General features: G+C 35.7%; 1 protein-coding gene and 1 long non-coding RNA gene across 2 annotated transcripts; one reads left to right on the plus strand and one right to left on the minus strand.

The window, feature by feature from the left end:
* Positions 1-1,788: 1,788 nt before the first annotated feature.
* LOC126722743 (stromal 70 kDa heat shock-related protein, chloroplastic-like) lies at positions 1,789-7,015 on the minus strand. The gene is made up of 6 exons (XM_050425895.1): positions 6,995-7,015; positions 6,556-6,768; positions 3,464-3,606; positions 3,280-3,405; positions 2,881-3,070; positions 1,789-2,523 (listed from the first exon to the last, which is right to left on the minus strand). Exons 1-6 carry the CDS (start codon positions 7,013-7,015, stop codon positions 2,284-2,286), a joined length of 933 nt encoding a protein of 310 aa, XP_050281852.1. The 3' UTR covers positions 1,789-2,283.
* Positions 7,016-7,903: 888 nt separating this feature from the next.
* On the plus strand, positions 7,904-10,789 carry LOC126724321 (uncharacterized). Its single transcript, XR_007654922.1, has 3 exons — positions 7,904-8,026; positions 8,236-8,305; positions 10,347-10,789. It is a non-coding gene; the product is annotated as an uncharacterized LOC126724321 (long non-coding RNA).
* Positions 10,790-14,522: the final 3,733 nt, after the last annotated feature.

The following is a 14,522-nucleotide window of genomic DNA, read 5'->3' on the forward strand; positions in this document are numbered from 1 at the left end:
CATTCCCTGCCAACAATGGCTATGGTAATAGGAGTATAAAATATCTAAGTAGTAAAATGCACTAATACAAAAATGAGTCTTGATTTACTTGGAGTTTGGTGATGCAATCTCTTATATTTCTATAGTTGCATTTGTTATATATATATTCAATTATTTCTTAGATGGTTAGATAATTATATTCGGCTAAGCTAGGTTGGATTTCAGGATCATTCAAGGCCCAAATTAACCAAAAACTTTAATTTGAACAAATACCAAACACTCTTCATAACAATAGTTTTTTCAAAACATACCTTTTCACTTGGCAACGTGCTAATACCAGTTATAGCAATATCCTGCTTCATTCCAATTCCCTCGACATCAATACCAAATTTCACCAAAATTTGAGGAACTCCAAGTGGCACATGTGAGATGCCATCTAAGCGAAAGCTTCCAAGAGATATGTTGTCCCTCGAGAACTCTCTCACCTTGATACTCGTTTATATTCATCTGCTGCAGTGGAAAAGAAAAAAACCCTGGTTTGGAAACTGGTAAGGTTGGGTTCCATCAGATAATTTGTCATCACACCACCTAAAATTTCAAGTCCGGAAATGAAAGTCAAAAAAATAAATATTAATGCCTCAACTATCTCAACAATTAATGCAAGTTCTAATAAGTACTACAGTGGACAATATCAGAAATAAAGAGATCAAAAATGGAAGTAATAAGTGACATCCAAGAGCACAATGTCACTAGCTTCTCCAGCTAAAACACTAGCCCTAAAATGAAAGTCACTAAGAATTACTCGTATTTGTGTGGTAAATAATGCCAAGAGGATCAGCACTGAAAGCTCATGTGCTAATCGCATGCTTCATTTAAGCACACGGCGTCGTTTGTTCTTTTGTTTAGTTGTTGCCGTTTTAGGCTTTTAAAAAATCCAACCATATAGTTTTCGGTCCAGGTCCCGGACTGGACCGGACCAAATAGTTACTATATATAATTTTTAATATTTTATAAAAAAAAAAAAAAAAAAAAAAACCCAAAGCCACAACGTATCTCTTTCTCTTGTGGTGTTGTCATACATGAAAGACTAGGGCCTAGTTATGCTTAGGCAGCTATTTCCTCTATGGCTCTCCCTTCGCATAATTACTTAAAAATAGTAAGAGTTTCAATTGAACAATTAGATGCAAAATATAATAAAAAGATTGGTCTGAAGCATGCGTGAATATTTACCTAGACTCTCTCTTTTTGGCCTCTTCTCAACTCAAGCAATTGAGAGCAATTATGGCATGGAAGATCTGTGCCACACAATTTCAACTGAGGCAGGCAGGTACACTCCTTGTGATCCCACAAACTACAATCTTACAAAGCATGAGACAGCTTTTAGTGATGCTCAGAACTATGAAGTACAACACGCAAGAAAAATGTGTTTGATATAAGAATATATATTTGAAAATAAGGTCGGATACGTAGGGACATGACAATTAATTAATTAAAAATTTGATACATTAGTTTGTAAGACAGTACTAAAATTTTATAATACATCTAACGTGTCACTATTTCTTTTATTTTAACTTTTTTTTTGTTTTTTATTTTTTGATTTTTTATGCTTCACATATAAAGTTGATTATGTAGGGAAAAAATTATACATTATATTACAATATAAAATAATTATTTATTCCCATGCATTGCTTGGATTTGTGATTAGTTCGTATAATGTTGAGTTTGGTCCAAACTTATAAATTTTTCTTATATTAGCTCAACCGATCATTTGACCAAAATTTGTAAATGTGTATAGTGAAGTTGATTGAGTGAACAAAAAACTTTTGTCTTCATCCTCAATTTCACCGAATGAACGATTACAAATAAAAGTTCTTAAACAAATACATGCAACGAATCTTTTCATTACAAAGAAATTTCTAACTATTCATTACAAAGAAATTTCTAACTAGTCCACTTGTTGGGTAATTATCATGTTTTGCTTTGTACCAATGCCATTCCCATCTCCTCTAATCCTACCTTTCTTTTGCCGGTGGAGAAGCTAGATGGGTTAGTCCCTAGGTCTTCCTCTTAATAAATTCGTATTATTTAGCAAAAAAAAAAAAAAAAACTAGCAATTGAAGAGACTAAACCTTCTGCCAAGTTTTATGCCATTAATAACTACCCCAACTCTAAAGCACATTTGAAAATGTACTCATCATACTTGGCAAAATCACAAACTAACATAGAACTTATACAAGTATGCAAGTATGCGTGGTCAGAATTGAAGTTCTAAGAGTTGCTCACTATCTGTGAAATCTACATTGATCATATCATCACCATTCTCTTGTTATCCCTCATGAACTCTCTCTCACCCTGACAGACATTAATCTCTACACTGGTCTGCCCATCTGCCGCAGTGGGGAACACCTCTAATTTGGAAGTTGGCAAAGTTGTGTTCTTTGGGATAATCTCTGTCATTACACCACACAAAATTTCGAGTCCCAGAGACAATGGAGTGACATCCAAGAGCACAATGTCACTAACTTCTCCAGCTAAAACACCAGCCTGAAAAAATAAAAATAAATAAATAAATAAAAAAGAAAAGAAAGAAAGACCAAAATAAATATTGATGCCTCAACAATTTATGCAATATCAATAAGTATTACAACAAATAATATCAGAAATAGAGATACATAGTCATTTATTTTTCAAATAGACTAAGAAAAAAAAATTAGAGCATGTTAAAATAATTGTTAAATAATTCAATTCACCATTTCTAGTAGCTTAAGCTATTAGAACAGGTAGTAACATATCTTCATATCAGAGAGTTCAACTGCTCTACCTCCTATTAAAAAAATTAAAAAATTCAAAATGTTGCAACCCGCTTAAGTGGTAGTTTATCTCAACAAGATAAGGACAAACTTGAACTGCAGCCCCAAGAGCAACAACTTCATCAGGATTTACAGTGACATTGGGCTCTTTTCTAGTCATCTTCCTCACAAGCTCCTGAACAGCTGGGATGCGAGTAGAACCACCAAGAAGGATTACTTCATCTAAATCTTTGAAGGAAAGATTTGCTTCTTTCAAGGCAGTTTCAATTGGTCCTCGTAGCCTAAGGAAAAAATAGATTTCAGTTGTAATCCATTGAACTTATGCAGGCAGATAGGTATTCATATTGGCAAAAACATACTGTTTTAAATCAAAAGGCAGCAAACTCCAGTAATGGAAATCAAACACACATTGATATTTCATATGAGAATTATTCCATTTTGGAACATGCATAGAGAGCAACCACAGAGTAGCAGTTTTCAACTTACATACCTGTCTAGCAAATCTGAACATAATTCTTCAAATTTGACTCTTGTTAGGGTGGTGTCAATGTGTTTTGGGCCATCCACAGTGGCGGCAATGAAAGGTAAACTGTAAAAAAGAAAGCTTTTCCTCAATGATCATGCCAAAAAGAGAGATCCATTTATATAAAGAAGGCATAGAAATTGTCACATACCTTATACTGGTCTGAGTTAGAGATGAGAGCTCCATCTTTGCTTTCTCCGCAGTCTCTGTGAAACGTTGTAGAGCTTGCTTGTCTTTCAGAAGGTCTATTCCTTCATCCCTTTTAAAGTTTTGGGCAAGCCAATTAACAATTCTCTGTTTAAGATTATAGAATATAGACGTGTAATTTTAGTAACAACTAACAGACCAGAAAACAAAGAATGGCAAAAGCTCTATTCATCTGTCTTGTTCAAGCCCTGTCAAAATCATCTCCTGACTAACAATTTCCTTGTGCACCAAAAGAAAACAAGTGAAAAATCACATCTTATTAGTGTGCTATTTTTAGAAAACTATAGTCCATATATTCATAATTCTGGTAAAACTATCTCTTATATATGCTGTTTAATTTAATTAAAGGACCGGGATCCAATAGCAATGGTAACAAAAAGGTAAAAGTTGTGAAAGGGCATGGTGTTCAAATGATTGTATGCTACCTAACTACCATTATTCAAAAACCTTTTAAGAGATCAGATGTTTCGAAATCACAAGGTCCATGTCACTCTTTTAATCTATAAAACTGCTTTTGGAAGATTTAATTTCGGGAATCACAAAATACCACATATTCATTGAATGCTCATTGACACATGTATGGATTGTCACATTACCACCTTGTGCTAGTTAATTTGCTTCATATGTATTCCTAAGAGGCTAAGACTTTCCTCAATTATTTTTTAGCAATCTCCCTCAACATAATACCTTAATATAATACTTAAAATTACAGTTGGGGAGCAGATGCCAATGCAGCAAGATAGGTAAAACCTTTTACAACACTGTAAATAGAGCTTCCAAACTGCAGCTGAAAGAACAACATCTGAACCTGAGCTATATTTCATGCAACGGTATAATCCCACAAACTAGAAAAAATGAGCTATGCCTTGTAAAGATTGGCCAACATTTATCTAAAGACAATTATACCAAGAAAGAAGTTCCTGAACTAGAAACCCATTTCAGAAATTTCTCCTCAAAAAAAAAAAAAAAAAAAGCTTGATTTCAAATTACATTAAAGGGCATAGCAAAATCAATTAAAACGTTCAAATCATTGCCCAAAAATCCCAAAATGCTATAGAGAGAAGTCCTGACTCAATTCGTGAGAAAATTTGAGGCATGCTGATTATTTCTAATTGGTCCTGGTTCGTTTTTTGCAATTTGGTTGTGTCAAAAATATATATGTGTAATTTGTAGAGGATGACGGAAGCTTTAATTGGTTCTTTTGCTAACAGCCAAGCTGCTAGTTGCTCTTTATCAACAATAAGTCCCAAGGACCTCATTCCATTTTTGTAAGTCCCAAGTGGTCAATGCAGCCATCAAGTTGAACTCGATTGAGGAACCCAATGTACAACACCAAAGGAGCCGTACCAAACTTTTATGGAATAGTTTGCAGCAAAGCTGCTAGTTCTCTGTAATCTGCCCTAAAGAATTCCTCTGGTTTGGATAAAGATCTTATCATCCCCCAAAGAACAAATGAATAAAGAGAGTGAATGAGAGGAAATCTATTATTGTTAACCTATGGTCAAGCATGTAAGTTATCAACAAAGCATCCATATTATCTAATACCTAAGATAGCTAGGAATAGATACAAGAATACAAGGCACACCAAAATGTGGAGGAATCACTCACACATGTAGTCATCTCATTTGTGTTATTGCATAGCCCCACCTCTCAGATAATCAACCTGGGAAGAATTTCAAACATTAATATTTGTCAAACTCACTAAATTCACTAAATTATAACACATAGAATGAGTGACTTGGAACTTGTAAATCTCCAATTTAGCAGGCATTTGAGGCAATGACCACAACTAATACATAGGGGATAACCCAAAAGATTCTACTTTGCATATGCAAATGGAACAACCTGACTACAATCAGGGGTAGCTCAACATAATTTGGGGTCTAAGGCAAAAAATTTATGCGAGGCCTTTAATGTAAATATTAATTAAACAAAATTATTTAATACTAATCAAATCAAGGCTAATTTGACATTAAATACATAATTTGATGAACTATACCAACTAAACTAATGTTAATTTCATATAGAGAATTGAATATTATAGTAGAACTTGAACCATAAATATTAATAAAAATAAATAAAAATATATTATGATTAAAAAAGATACTATATTTTGGATATATGACGATGCATAGTTAAGTAAAGTTATAATCTAATTTTTAATTTTATATCTTATTTTAAAGAGAGAGAGATAGATATTATTTGGTGTGTGGTTTTGTAGGATATCAATTTACAAAAATTAAAGTCTCAAACTATTAGAGGAGATTAATCTATAATTGATGATTTAACAAATTTGCAACATTTTTTTGAAATATTTTAGGGTTTCAATTGGGTTAGGGTTCTATTGGTCTCATACTTTAAGAGTCTTAATAGAAATGAAAAGGAAAAATGTATCCTTTTTTTTTAACATGATAGAATTTCTGCTCTAGCCTAATCTAAGTGTATATATGTGTGAAGCTCCCTCCTGGAAACTTGAATCCCGGCCTTTACCCCCCACATTCCACAAGCACTTATACCTGTGAAGTGACCACCGCACCAAGGGTGCACAATAGTAAAAGGAAAAATGTACTAAAAGCACTATAAAATGTTCAAAATGTAGTGTGACATTGACTCTCATTTATGAACTTTATCAATTTAATTATTGAATGTTTAAGTCACTTTTTTGTGATTAATAACATGGTAATTTGTAAGCCAATAGTAAAATTTGCAGTATTCTTAACATTACTAATAAAAAAAATGCCCAACCTTTAATATATATATATATATATATAAATGTAATTTTATAAAAATTTGGATCTTTAACGGTTGAAAGTGGGGCTTTTTCCCCTAAGGAATTTTGTTTTTTTGGTGGGCCTTAGGCCTAGGCCTAACTTGCCTAGGCTTGGGCCGGCCTTGACTACAGTCCACAAGGATAGTTCTCTACAAAATAAGTAAAAACAAACATATGAGGCGGATTAGCAGGAGCAAAGGAAAAAAGTCAATGAACTCTACCTTACTCCTCTCATAAAAAGGGCAATGGGTGTGCATGTAACTTACCAAAAACAAAGAAAAATCCAATAAGAGGAGTAACAAAGCAATTGGCATACCTGAAACGTCAAAAGTACCACCTCCAAGTCCAAGGTCAAAAACCAGAATGGTCTCATTGTTTTTCTTCTCAAACCCATAAGCAAGCGAAACAGCAGTAGGTTCATTGATTATTCGCAGGACGTCTAACCCTGCAATGCGACCTGCATCTTTCGTAGCTGTCCTCTATGAATCTTTAAAGTTTGCAGGCACTGTGATCACTGCTTTACTCACCTCGTCATTCAGAAACTTGGATGCATCCTCCAAAGGTTTAATTAAAAAAAAAAAAACAAACAAACAAACTTTGCTGGTAATCATACTCTCTATCAATCCAAGGTTAAAAAATGGGTTGGTCCTATAAGTTATCAGTCTCATAAGCCTAAACAAAAGGCCGAACTTAGTGAAAACTCACATGCCTAAGAAAGGAAACCATTCGATAAAACCCAGGCCCAGCTTTACCTTATCAGTGTAGGTCACTTGCCTAAACAAAATCTCTCACTCTTGAGCTCACATAGCGCTCTCTCTCTCTTTCTCATATGAAATTTCGACGGAAAACAGCTTTTGGGATTGTCCGAAACCGTCATTACAAAACAAGCATGTAGAAGAGAAGAGATAGAGATAAAGATTTTTTTTTTTTTTTTTTTTTTGAAACTAAGTAATAGTTTCTCAGGATACAAAACATCAGATGATCCAAATTCAAATTATCTCCAATATGCTAATAATTAAATGATTTTATTAAACATTTCCTATCATGATACCTGAACATGTGCTAAAGTCGCCACTTTTTTTTTTTTTTTTTGGCTTATTATTTGTAAAGACTTAGGGTGTGTTTGGATAGAACTTATTTTGTTGAAACTGAAAACTGAAAACTGAAAACACTGTAGCAAAATAATTTTTAAATGTGTGAATAGTACTGTGGGACCCATTTTTAATGAAAAAATTGATAAAAAATGAAATTTGTGGGTCCATAAACAGTGCACGGACCCACTGATTGACAGAAAAGTCAAAAAATCAGGGCCAAACAGTACTCTACTGTTGCGCTTGTCTCCTGAAAGTCTGAAACGCGTGTAGAAAAGAAAAAAAAAAAAAAAAAAAAAAAAAAAACAAAACGCAAAACGCAAAAGTAAACGTGGATCCAAACTTACACTTATTTGTAAGAGGATCAGCACTGAAAGCTCATGTGCTAATCGCGTGCTTCATTTAAGCACACGGCGTCGTTTACAAGCCCCACATGCAGAACACGCTTTGCATTACGGCGTCGTTTGTTCTTTTGTTTAGTAGTTGCCCTTTTAGGCTTTTAAAAAACCCACCGGTAGAAATTTATTATCAGAAAGGACTTTGTGCATATGGTAGTAGTCGTTGCAGATACGAACATGTTAAAGCTTCTCGACGCCATTCTTCTGCTTCATCTTCATCAACAAATGCACGCCAATCTCTCGTTTCGGTAATAGTACTAGATCTGTATTAGTAACATTCTAGTAACACGGAATCATCTAGATCTTGCGACTTTCAGATACTGTTTAGTCAATTTTTTTGAAAGTGTTGGTAGTAAATTCAAGAAACTGATAAACAATTTAGATAACTAACAATTGAAGTATTGTGAACGCATATTGTTGTTCTCTGTTTTGTAATTTGTTATTGTCTCTCTTGCAGGTCCATTGATTGCAAGCACTTCGATTTTGGGAATGGAAACCGCCCATTTGGGAGTAGTTGATTTTATAAGGTAACGTGAATGTTAATAAGATAAATAGTTATTGCGATTTTCATTTTTCAAAGGTTTCTGGTTTAACTAATCTTAAGTGCAACGGTTTTACTTGTATGCTATACATATAATCAAATTTGATTTTCTTTAGTGTAATGGAAATTTATTATTCTGTGTTAGTAAAGATTTATGTCTCATTGATTCTTGATCTTCTGGGATTTTGCAGTGAAGATGTGGTGGTTTTCTATAATTGTTGTATTTTGCATTTTGTTGGTTGATGACTTGTTTTGTCATTGTGGTTTTCTTTTAATTATCTTTTGAGCAGTTGAATGCATGCTCCGTTGCTTAATTGAACACTATGGTGTTTTACACAAGAATATAAGATAGGTTATGCTTTAGTTCAGATATACAAGTTTGGAAATCTGAAAATTTCTTATCATTTCTTCCCTTCTCTTCCCCTTTTCTAAAGAAACATAATGACTGATATCAAAATCATGCAACTTTCTTACTTTTAAGGAAATCATCTATACAATTATATACAATCCTTCTCCTATCATTCCACATTCCAGTGAACATGGCCTATGGCGTTCACCTTTTTGTTTCACATATCATAATCTTTAATGATGATTTGATGTATTATTGTTGTTGATGCTGTTGTCTTTAGTGTTATTATTGTTTTGGGTTGCATCTCAACAGCAAAATGAAGCCTGTAGTCCAGTTACTTGTGGTAAGACTTTAAGAGTGTGATTAACTGGGCTTGCTTAGTGGTAACTGGAAGACCAGGGGATAATTTATTAACTTTTTTTCTTTTTGAAGTTATAGAAGAAACCTGCCTTAGATGAACCATAGGAGATTTAGTTATGTATTATTTATAATTTTGAAATTATATTTTACATTGATTGCTATTTTGTTTAGCACCTGGGATTTTAATAGTTTGCGACATGGTGTATCTATTTTGTTTAAACATGTGTCTACATATATGCAACCTAAACAAGGAGTAGGGTATTATTATGTATCTAAATGTAGCATTCTAATCATAAATTACTAATTAGTGTACACAAATAAGCTTATAAGTTATAAGTTCATGTCCTTGTTTTGTAAATTTATTAATAGAGTGGAAAGAAAAAAAGAACATGTGTTAAATTGCCCCAGAAGCTTAAGCTATTGGGATATGGTAAATTTTATCATTTAACCACGTACTTTACCAACACCGTGACCACACAGATTGGAATACCACCCCTTGTCTTCACAACTTACATCTTACTCTTGTTCTTCTTAGCACTTTGAGGAACCAATAACCTGCAACTGCCAGCACCTCAGGACGTTTTTGCCTGTAATTCAGACATCCGCATTTCATATCCCCTTCTCACTAGATTATCTCCGAAGCACCAGTATACCCCTATGTCACTAAGGATGTTATAGTACTAGTGGTACTTTCCTGTTTGCTTTTCAGTAAGGCCTCCCAAGTTTCCCCATTGAACATGCTTCTTTCTTACTTTGGTTTATTATTATTATATTATTTTTTTTATTGGTTAGAAATCCTAATGCTACTACCGGAAACCCTCCCTTCCCTGTACCGGAAACCCTCCCTTCCCTGTACCCCAAGCACGTATGTGCGTGGGAGGTACCAATCTGCATAAGAGGCAGTTGGTTGCTACATTGTGCATTTCAAGTGTCCTGTATCTGTATTCTGTGCTAGGAACTAATATAATCATCTACAAAATTACAAATTGCTTACCTCACCAAAGGTGAGCATAGCAAACTAACATTTTCTAAAACAATGTGACAATTTTGTTCTCTCATACTCTCTCTCTTTTGTGCTTGTTTTTCTGAGTCTCTGTGGTTTATTTTCTGGCTTTATCAATAAGTATAGGTGGGGCACAAACGGTCTATTTCTTTTTTTGTGGCAGTTGTATTATTGATGTTCCTAGAGTTGCTGTCAAAATGGCTTCTAGTCAATGTTGTTCCAAGAATTATACACCTTTTGTTCGTAATTTACTTCCATCTAGGAGAGGGTTGCTTTATGACTCCTTTAATGGGTAGAATGTTTGTTGTATTCCAGCATAAGGTCAAGCCAGGCTCATACACTTGGAGACATCATAGGCCCCCTTCGCCCCCTCCACAAAGGCCCCCTCCACGAAGATCTGGTTTTGTGGACGTTTGATATGTTAACTCCATAGAAGAATTAACAACCTCCGAGACAGCTCTTGACCCCATGGAAGAATTAACATCCTTGGAGATGGCTCTTTTATTAAGGGATCTGATTCTGGATACATCTGACTCATCAAGTGATGAAGAAGATTTTTATAGCCCATGAGCTACTAGATATAGCCAGTTGTAATCATGTTGATTGTCTGTGGGGATTTTCTAAAAATTGCCGTGTTGGCATTTTGTCAGCCTACTACCCTTTGCATTAGCAGAAAGACTTGCTTGTAGTTTTTGAACTCTATATTATGACAAGATACTATTATTTATAATTGATATCTTGGTTTCCCTGTGGGGTTAGATTGTTTCTGCTTGGGATGATTACTGGCATTATCTAATGTTGATGTCAATAAGCCTGGGAGTGTAGGTTCTTTGGTAGATATTTGATTGCTGGAGCACATAATAATTTTATGTTTGTCATTAATGGTGCTCAGTTTCCTTGGATACTTTGTAAGCAAAGAACTTTCTCGTAGTTTGACATGTACACTTCAATTTCTTTTTTTTGATAATTAAGAAAGAAGTATATTCAAGAACTACCTCATGAAAATACAAGGCAGAGCAAAGATTACAGAGGAAGAAACAAACAGAAAAAAAAGAAAAGAAACACAAAAACAAACAGAAAACAGCAAAGAGCTAATTACAAAGGAGAGAGCAAAGAAACAAAGGGAGAGAATCACTAGAGGTAAGTCCCCAAGCCCTAGACCAATCAAAGAGAGAGCCACTAAAATAAGCAAGCAACTGGTCATCGGATTTGTCCCTGTCCTCAAAAGTTCGCCAATTTCGCTCCCTCCAAATACACCACATTAGGCACAGCGGAGCTAGATTCCGGATGCTAGAAGAGTGCTTTCCCAACCAATTCCACCAACTGAAAAGCGTATCTGCAACTGATCTTGGCAAAACCCAAGAAATCCCAAAAGATCTAAAAACCAAACTCCACAACTTATAAGCTTTTTCACAATGAAGAAGCAAATGATTCACCGTCTCCCCATTACAACGACACATAATGCACCAGTCAACAAAATCAAAGCCTCTACATTGCAAAATGTCCCCTGTAAGAATCTTCTCCCAAGTTGCCGTCCAAACAAAGAAAGAGACGTGCGTAGGAGCCTTAACCTTCCAAATACCTTTCCAAAGAAAGAAAATAGGCAAGGGACTTCGAAGCCTATCGTAGAACGAGCGGATGTTAAAATCCCCTTTCTTCGACAATTTCCATATCATACGGTCACCTTGCTCAAAATGAGGTAAATTAGAACCCAAGGTATGAAGGAATTCATCCACCTCTCCCATCTTCCAATCATTTGGATCCCTAAGTAACAGAACCTTCCGGCTTCTCCAAGTCTCAGTCCCCAACCGTTTGAGAGAAGAGGCCATAGATGCCTCTCTATTAGTGGCAATCCCATACACTACCGGGAAGGATAGATGGAGTGGTGGATCCCCACACCACTGATCTGTCCAAAACTTCACTCTATTCCCCACCCCTACCTCAAACCGGATATGCTTGCTAAAAACCTCCCAACCTTTTCAGATACTTCTCCATAAACTACAACCATGAACACCCCTAGCTAGCTTGGAAGACCATCCCCCCCACTCTTCCCCAAACTTCAAAGCTACAACCCTCCTCCAAAAAAGAGTCTCCTCAACCCCAAACCGCCATAACCATTTTCCTAGTAAGGCTCTATTAAAAGTAGTTAATTTCCTTATCCCCAAACCACCATTAGCCTTAGGAGCACACAGCTTATCCCACCCCACCAAATGCATCTTCGAATCCTCCCACAGGAAATTCCTCTGAATCTTCTCAATCTTTTTAGCCATATGCGAAGGGATGGTAAAAAGAGATAAATAGTAAGTAGGAAGGCTAGAAAGCGAACTCTTAAGAAGAGTCAGATGACCACCTTTTGACAAATACAATTTCTTCCATCCAGCCAACTTCCGATTAATTTTCTCCAAGATAGAATTCCAAATAGAAGGGGACTTATGGGAAGCCCCCAACGGCATACCAAGGTAGGTCATAGGCAAAGACCCAATCCGACAACCCAAAATCTCTGCCAAGGAATGAACATTATTAACCTCCCCTATAGGAACCATCTCACTCTTCAAGAGATTAACCTTCAAACCTATCACAGCCTGAAAGTAAAGGAGAAGCATCCGCACATGAAGGATCTGTTCCATTTCCGCATCACAGAACAGAATAGTATCATCCGCAAACAGAAGATGCGAGACACATTCCCCTACACCCCGTCTTCCATTAGCCTTAAAACCCCTGATTAAGCCAGCACGTTCAACTCTTTTCAACATTCTACTCAAGACCTCCATCATGACCAAGAACAACATTGGAGATAGCGGATCCCCTTGTCTCAGACCCCTCGAGCTCCCAAAAAAGGCAGCTGGAGCCCTATTAATCAAAATAGAAAACTAGACAGTAGAAATACAATTGCGAATCCACCTACACCACTTCTTCCCAAAACCCATTCTCTTCAAAAGATCTAGAAGGGCCTCCCAATTCACATGATCATAAGCTTTCTCAATGTCTAGCTTACAAATGACCCCCGGGATCTTACTCTTCACTCGACTATCAACACACTCATTGGCAATGAGAACTGAGTCAAGAATCTATCTACCTCCCACAAAACTATTCTGAGACTCAGAAATCAATTGATCTAAGACCAGTTTCAAGCGGTTTGCCAACACCTTAGACAAGATCTTGTAGAAGCTCCCCACCAAGCTAATAGACCTGAAGTCTCGAATATTGGAAGCATCATTCTTCTTAGGAATAAGGGCTATAAAGGTAACGTTCAAAGATTTCTCAAACTTACTATGATTATAGAACTCCTCAAAAACTGCTAGAACATCACTTTCCACCACTCTCCAACAATGATGGAAAAAAGCCATAGAAAAACCATCTAGACCTGGAGCTTTATCTCCAGCCAGCTCATTAACAGCTAAAAGAATCTCCTCCCTCTCAAATCTCCTTTCAAGCCAACCCCTCTCCGACCCATCTATCTGATCAAACTCCAAACCTTCCACAAAAGGCCTCCACTCCTCTGTCTCCTAATACAAATTTTTATAAAATTTTACTACTTGAGTAGCCACCTCAGATTCCTCCTCATAAATCACCCCATCTGCCTCCAAAGTACTCAGATGATTAAACCTTCTACGGGAATTAGCCATCTTATGGAAGAATTTAGTATTATTATTTCCTTCCTTTATTCATAACATCCTAGATTTCTGTCTCCATGAGATTTCTTCCAAGGAGAGAAGATTCTCTACTTCAGATTCCTTTTACACATTTTCTCTTTTTAGTGAGTTTATGCTCCTTACGGTTTGATATTTTAAGACTAATAGACCAAAAACGTATTGACCCCTTGTGATTAAATTAATTAATTAACCAAGTTATTAATTAATCAAATTAATATGCAAAGTGCGTGGTAACACAAACAAATCACCAATAACTAAAGTATGTAGTGGAAAATAAACTGATACAGTGATTTGTTTACGAATGAAAAAAACCTACACGGCAAAAACCTACACGGAAAAAACCCTACTAGGTGATTTTAAGGTCATCACTCCCGAAATTTCACTATTATCACAACAAGCGGTTACAAGTAAAGGAAACTCAGTACCTTATAACAACCTACAGTTGAACCCTTACCCCAATACCCAATTGGACTTGTTTTGTAGTGACAATTTCTTATTTTGATGCACGGCTCCTAAGTACGTGACTAACCAATTGTGCGAATCCCAGTACGCGACTTCAATTACCAACTAAAGAAGGTTGTTGGCTGCAAACTTCTTCAATTATCCAAGATGAAGATCAAGAAGATGCTTGATTACAAAACCCTATGGTGCACATATACAGCAACTTTTTCAAGAATGATGAACTAGGGCGAAACTTTGTCTCCGGTCACAATTTGCTTGAACAAACTTTTCTCAATGCTCGTGCAACTTGTGAACTCTTTGAAGACCCTTAAAATAATCCTTTTATATGTCTAAGGTTAGGATTTAACTATTTAAAAATGAAATTAAAAAATCTATA

This window comes from Quercus robur, chromosome 4, assembly GCF_932294415.1.
Source record: "Quercus robur chromosome 4, dhQueRobu3.1, whole genome shotgun sequence".
NCBI lineage: Eukaryota > Viridiplantae > Streptophyta > Magnoliopsida > Fagales > Fagaceae > Quercus > Quercus robur.